Source organism: Triturus cristatus, chromosome 12 (genome assembly GCF_964204655.1).
Source record: "Triturus cristatus chromosome 12, aTriCri1.1, whole genome shotgun sequence".
NCBI lineage: Eukaryota > Metazoa > Chordata > Amphibia > Caudata > Salamandridae > Triturus > Triturus cristatus.
In genome coordinates, this window is record NC_140595.1 from 97,376,599 (window position 1) to 97,383,981 (window position 7,383).

The 7,383-nt window shown below is 41.1% G+C and overlaps 1 protein-coding gene across 1 annotated transcript in view; it reads left to right on the top strand.

Annotated features, from left to right (window-relative positions):
• Positions 1-6,523, top strand: part of HORMAD1 (HORMA domain containing 1) — an 863,212-nt gene extending 856,689 nt beyond the window's left edge. Inside the window, exon 15 of the mRNA XM_085638767.1 lies at positions 6,071-6,523. Within this exon, the coding sequence (XP_085494893.1) occupies positions 6,071-6,157 (87 nt within the window). The 3' untranslated portion in view covers positions 6,158-6,523. The remainder of the gene's footprint in view (positions 1-6,070) is intronic.
• Positions 6,524-7,383: the final 860 nt, after the last annotated feature.

A 7,383-nucleotide genomic window follows, 5' to 3' on the forward strand; every position in this document is an offset into this window, starting at 1 on the left:
ATGCACATGCTCCCTTTTGTATGTGGGAAGTACTATCTTCCCATTATATAAGCGGATCTTGGAACCCCAGAGAGCCATTAAAAAGGTGTTTTTTTCGTACCATGTGGCACGCCACTTTTCAGAACAACATGACAGTGATGTGTTCAAATTAAGGTTCTAGGCTATTGATTGAATCCCCGCTAATCTGAGGAGAGTGAACAAGGTGGCAGAGTTAGACGCCTTGAATCACAATAAATTCTAGCCTTCCACAAAAAAAACTCCAGCTGGGCTTAACAAAGATGAGGAGATGGAAGTACATGTGGGATAACATGTATCCCAGCTTGAAATCCCCTAGAATGACCTGTTTGAACTGAATACATGCAATTCCTTTCTACATACCCACATAAGCGGTATAATTGAGATTGTATAATCCCATTGGTTAAACAATTTCAAACATTGAACACTTATTATAATATTGGAACTTGACTGAGCACAAATTTGGATGAACAGATGTTTTGAGTTAACATAGCAATGTTAGTCCTTTTGAGCATTACTTCTTAAGAAGTTATATGGTGTTACCAGTTGCTAACAGAGTCAAATTAAGAAAAAGTGGAATACATGTTGTATTGGAGTCTCAACCACATCTTATTTGACACATGTAGAGTTAGGGCACTTGCCCAGAATGACCTCAACCTTAATTATAAATTGTAGGTGCTTGTGTAACATACGCATATTTTTGTTTGCTTCCTCTCCCTAAGGGTCCCACACTTTATCTTTGGGATCCATGTTCCTTTTCTTTCCTATTGAGAAAGGCATAACATAGATTTAAAGAAATGGATGAATTTATTTGTGATTGAATTCTCTTGCCTTTAATTACATTTCAGGAAATGATAGGAAAAAAGAGTCAAGGAATGGAAATAATGAGTCCTTTTTCTTTGTAATATATGATTTTTCTGTACATAATAACTATATTTGATGTTTCCGTGTTGTGTACATTGGGGCATGATTTGGATGGACATTTTTTTATGTTCAAGATGATGTGCACTTTTTTATAAATTTGGTGGTTTTAGGAATAGTATTTTGTAAATAATTGCGATACTTGGTGTTTGGACGCAGCTATGACTGCAGGATATAATAGATGAACGTATTTCTTCTATGTTGATGATGACATGCACTTATTTAAAATGCAAAAACAAAGATGGAGTGGTTTGCACTTTGAAAAAGGCTCTGGACGAAACGCGTTAGTGCATCGTTGTTGAATAAACATCTTTAATCACGTCCTGGAGTACCTGCTGTTTATTCGGCCATCTCGCCGAAGTTTGGAGAGTGTGTGTATGTATATATATATATATATATTATATATATATTATCTACTGGCGGTCGCCAGTAGATAGTTATAGTTAGGACCGTGTTTCCATAGGAAATCCGCAACATTCTATTTGGAATAACTTTGGCGCCGGTTGACGAATCCTCGCGAAATTTTCAAAATAGGTGGGGCGCTCCGCTCCGCTCCTACCCTGAACGTCTCGGGGGGATTCGTCAAGCGGGGGCTGAGAAAAAAAGGGGGGTCCCAAAACGCGTTTTCCCCATGCAATTTTCCATAGGGACCTTTAGTCCAAGGTACAGCCCGAACGGCTGAACAGAATTACTTGAAATTTGGCAAAGAGGTAGTCCTCAGTTCAGGGAAGTGCCTTTTGCATATATGGAGTCAATCTGTTCAGTAGTTCCTGAGAAAATCAAAAGTAAAATCATATATATATCTGGGCGGAGCCTAACCACACATCTCATCCTGAGATCTGATTGGCTGTCAGCACTTCATCCAAGAAGTGTTGGCAGCCATCTTGTACATGATAGCACCTCATTAAAAAGCATTGCAGTTAATAGAAGGTTTTAAGACTTTAGTTACATTATAAATCATTTGTTGATGGTACCATACTCATTTAAGGAATTGTGGTGTGTTTTAAGGTGATTTTACCATGTGAAAAAGCCTTCTGCTGTGATATCATGAACCATGTTTTAGAGAAAACTATTTTCTCGTGGTTTTCCCACAGAGGTTTGGAAGGTGATCTATAAGCTAAACTGAGAGCATATTTTCTGTAAATTCACATTATCTTTCTCAGTCATGTGAGAATGAAGTCTGACATTCTCAGTAAAACATGTACATCCAACAAGGGCAGAGACTGTCAGTTGATTCCTTTGTGTTCTACTGCAGCTTCCCAGAGTGTTCTAAAGAACAACTAGAGCGCTAACAGTCTTACTTATGACAAAAGTATGGCACACCTGAAGCCATCTTGATTGGAATAAAGTGGTAACACTTAAAACGTTTAATTTACAAAGGAACAAAATGAGGGGGTTCATTTTGCCATATAAATTATGATTAGTACTGCAGAAAGTAAAACACATTTTGACTTCTGAAATCCTCTTTTATTTCATAAAAAAATTCTGACATGCAGACTGAAACATGCACTTACAATACCAGCAGCAGATTTGCCTGGTGAGCAGTAGCTTTACTACAGTGATCTAATGAGCAACTAGAGTGCTAACATTCAGAATTTATGGAAAATGTGTGACACATCTGAATGCCTTCTTGATGGAATCAAAGTAAAAAACTGAAAGTATTTCCTACTGAGGAGACTGCAGTAAATGAGGAAATTAGGAAACTTCATAACAAATAAATCTCCTAAAATGGCCACCAGAGACAAAAGAGCCCAAATGTAGCCCAAATATCACCCAAATGTAGCCCAAATGTAGCCCAATTACAGAAGTGTGCAAAACACTTATTTTTTGTGTATTTGCAGTTTTATATAGTGCAGACTTGTCAGGTATTGGAGTGCTTTACATGAGCATTGGTTACATCACACAAGATCAAATTCATTTTGGTTGTAGACATGGGGAGATTAAGTGATTTGACCAGAATCACAGAATGTTGTGCTGAAGCAGAAACTCCAACCTGGTTCCCCAGTTGCAAAGTCTGCAGCTCTGGAAGTAACCCCACACCCTCTCCCCTTGGATGCAACATTTAATCAAGTGGTCAACTGGATAAAAAAACTAAGATTACAAATAATTTAAAAGTTCTTTGTCGCTATTTGAAAACTCAGAAAATATGTCCTCATTTTAGTTTTTTAGAGCACTAACCATAAATTTGATGCAAATAAGACCATCTCATATATGTAATTTCTAAAGGAAATGCTCTAGGCATTACAGTTTTGATTACATCAAGATGACGTCAGGCGTTCCACACTTTTGTAATAAATATAGAATGTTAGCAATCTAGTTGTTCATTGGGATACTGTTGAGAGGCAGAGGCCAGGGGCACGGAACATTGAAGGCAGGTAGGAGAGTGCAGAGGCAACAATTTGACCACACTAGGCAGGCAGGAAGGGCAGTGGCAGCACAACAGACTATGGAGGGCAGTGGAAAGGGGGGCAGGGGCTACAAACCAACAATACAGGACTGGCAAGAGAGGCTGTGGTGATGTAATAGACCATTGTGGGCAGAAGGAAGAGGCAGTGGTCATACAACCATACATGCCAACAGACCCGTTTCAGCCAGGAAACGTCCAATGTTTTTAAGCTCAAATGGGCTTTACTTGATCTGGTTCCTGTCTACAATCTTCTCTTTTTCAATGTAACTCAAAGGGGAAAATCAATACCCCAGTTTTATTTCAAAATCTCCCTCTTACCAAGTTCAAAATATTCGCAAGTATGGTACATTGGATCATGGTAGGCAGGAGGAATTGGGGTAGGGACATGGACTCGGATAACAGAGGACAGGAGGGACATTGAGAGGTGCACCAAACTAACCCTACAGGGCAGGCATCAGGGTTTGCAGCAGCACAATACACCACACAGGGCATGCGGGACGGGAGTGCAGCACAACAATCCATAGAAAGCAATAGGGAGGGGACAGGACCATGCACATGGACAACAGACAACAGAGGGGAAAGAGGCAATGGTAGCTAGCTGACCATAATGGACAGACAGGAGAGAAAGCTGCAGCATAACAGACCATAAAGGGCAGGAGGGACGGATCAGGGGCATTACAATGGAACCGACAAGCCAGGAAGGAGGGAATAGGGGTCTGCACATGGAAACAGAGGGCTGGGGGCAAGGGGGCAGGGCAGGAGCAGCAAGATGACCATGGAGGTCAGGCATGATGGGCACTAGAAACAAGACACACCATGGAGAGCAACAGTGAGACTGATGGCATACACACAGACCATGGAGGGAAGGTGGGAGGGGGTCAGGAGCATCTAGCTGACCACACAGGGAAGGTGGGAGGGGCCATGGCAGCACAGAAGACCATGCATGGCAAGCGGGAGGGTTAGTGGCAGCACATTGGCTATGATGGGCAAGAAGGAGGGTGCAGGGGCATGCACAAAGGACCATGGAGGATAGAAGGGAGGGTCAGGACCTGGGCACAGACAAGAGAGTTCAGGGGAAGGGGCCTCACAACAGACCGCGTGGGGCAGGCAGGAGAAGCAGGTTGCAGCACAACAGACCAGGGAGGGCAGAAGGGTGTGGCAGTGAAATGGACCATGAAGGACAGGAGGAAGGGGATAGGGGCATGGCATGTGGACAGGCAGGGTGGAGGTGGCAGGGACAGGTTACAGTCATCTGACAATGCTAGGCAGCTGGGAGGGGAGTGGCAGCTCAACAGAACACTCAGAGTAGATAGGAGTGGCAGGTCCATGGAACATTGTGGTCAAAAAGGATGGAGCAGGGGCATGCACAAAGACATCGGAGGGCAGGGGGAAGGAGAATAGGGGCAGCAAGCTAAGCACAGAGGCTAAGCAGGAGGTCAATGATTGCCCATAGAATTGGGCAATGGAGGGCAGGAGGAGTGGACTGTTACATCATGCTAAATGGAGGGCAGTGGCAGCACATCAGACCATGCATGGCAGGAGGGAGGAGGCTAGTCCATGGATTCAGACAACAGAGGATAGGGAGGAGGTGGATGGGGCAGCAAGCTAACTGTTCATAGAAGGTGGGTATTAGGAACTTTATTGTTTTAAAAATGTGTGTCTGTGCGAACTACTTAAAATATGAACAAGTATGCAGCATAATCTCACTTTTATTCAGGAAGAAGAGGACGTTTGGGACTGTGACTCCGGGCTCACTTAGCAGAAACATCCCCTGACCTTCCACCCCCCATCGCAAAATGTAATGCCCGTGAAAAGGGCAGGTGGACGCAGTGTTATATAGAACATAGTCCTGAGAGCACGATTGAAAATGAAAACTAGATATAGTATATGGTATAAACTATACACCAAAAAGTGTGATATAAGATGAACCGGGGCGTGAAATATAATATATACATATATATATATACACTAATGTATATATTTTAGAGATGTTTTCATATATTTCCACATATATAAATATATATATTTTATATATATATATATATACACACACATATATAAAAAACATATATATATACACACATAATTCCTTAAACCCCCAACCCCTCAACCCATCCCCACCCTAAAATCATCCTTACCACCCCAAAAATCATACCCATCTTAAACCCTAAAATGACCCTTGCCACCCCAAAACCCATACCCCCTGAACCCTAAAATTACCCTTTCCACACCTAAACCCATACCCACCAAGAACACAAAAATGACCCTTGCCATTCCAAAACCTATACCCACCCTGAACCCAAAATTACTCTTCCACGCCAAAACCCATACCCATCCTAAACCATATATACTTACCTTATACTTACATGTAAAACACATTTACCTTTACCATGCATGCCTTTACAACAAAATTTGTTGTAAAGGCATGTGTTGTGATGGTAGTGCGTTGTAATGGCATGTGTTGTGATGGCATGCTATGTAATAGCATGCGTTGTTATAGATTCGTTGTAATGGATGTTTCCCGTTATGCCTTTAGACACTTACTAGTAAGAAGTGAAATAACTGGTTCTAATTAGTGGTGAGAATACCACAATGATTATCTGAAGCTGATAGCTTGGAAACAGTTAAAATGCTCTGATAGTGATAATATCACTCAGCACAGCGTTGTAAATTATGTTTTAACGAAGCAGTGAAGTCATTATTGGAATTATTTGTTTCTATTCATAGATCCAAACTTTGGACATTCCATGTAGCCAGGACGAAGACCCTGCTGTGAAAAGAAAGAAATTTAGTGAGCCAAAAGACCCATATTAAATATGTTTATATAGCCTTGCAAGATGTAGTACCTTTTAAAATGTTATATTAAAAGTAAATATACATATCAAAAGTAAACCCTATATTCTCAATTGTATTGTTTTTGGCTATATGAAAAGGGGTTTTCGTCATGCCATTCTTTCAAAGGTAGCGGTTGAATTAAAAGAAACAGTTCTGGTCTCATTACCAACAGTTTGCAGAATGCAATGAATTGTGTTCTAGCAGATTGTCATGAAAGAATCGAGCACACTGCATAAAACAGCATATGTAACTGTTAAGGTTCCAGCTCATGTTGTTAAGTTCTTTACTCACTCACTGTTATGTGGTAGTTTGCATCAACGGATTCTCGGCCCCTGATAAGGATGGGCTCATTTATTAAAATCTAAGATTACAAGGCTTGGTAATTAATGCATTTTAATACACAAGATAGTTTAGGAACGCAATGTTTTATTCTCAATTAACAATTTTAAATATGAATTTCAGTATAGTTTCATTGTGGCAAGACTTGTCCCTTAAATGTATGTCACGAATAAACAGTCGATACACACAGAATGTTTGTGGTTTTGCTCTTTATTTCCTGTGGCTCGCACCACCCTTTGCCAAAGTGGGGGATTTCTCAAACTCACATTTAGCGTCTGGATAGGTTTCATTTGTCGGATTTAATATGTGGGGTGTTTGAAAATAGATAACACTTGTGCGCTGTCACCGCCCCCCCATTTTATTCTTATGCGTTGTCATTGATAGAACCTGAAGCACAGCACTCGTGATACATGGATAGAGGAGTGTTTTATTTATTGTAGGTTGTTATAGATTTAAAGCTTAATGGCACATTACCTATATTCTGTCGTTTCTCATTTCAGTTTCCTGACAGAATCGGTGTGTTTTCTTGACCACGTGCTCTATATGAATTTGTTGTTAATTTCCAGTAGTTATCCAGGTTATGACAGGTGCCCCCCCCCCCAAATTGATGTAATTGCCTAATTGCTGTCCCAGTTAAATTTGTATTATGCGTCTGACAGTAACCCCTCATTACATAAGTGTTTGAGATTGAAAGGTGTGCCTGAGTGTGTTTGTGATGGTTGCTTGTGCAGGTGAATGGTGGCGCATTCAAAGAGATGGGCAGGCCACTCCGTGTAGGTAACCCCAGGTTTGGAGGGTGCTTTTTAGGGATGGTTGTTCGTAAAGTCAGCTATCTCCCCCTTTAAGTATGTCCTTCTGTATTGATT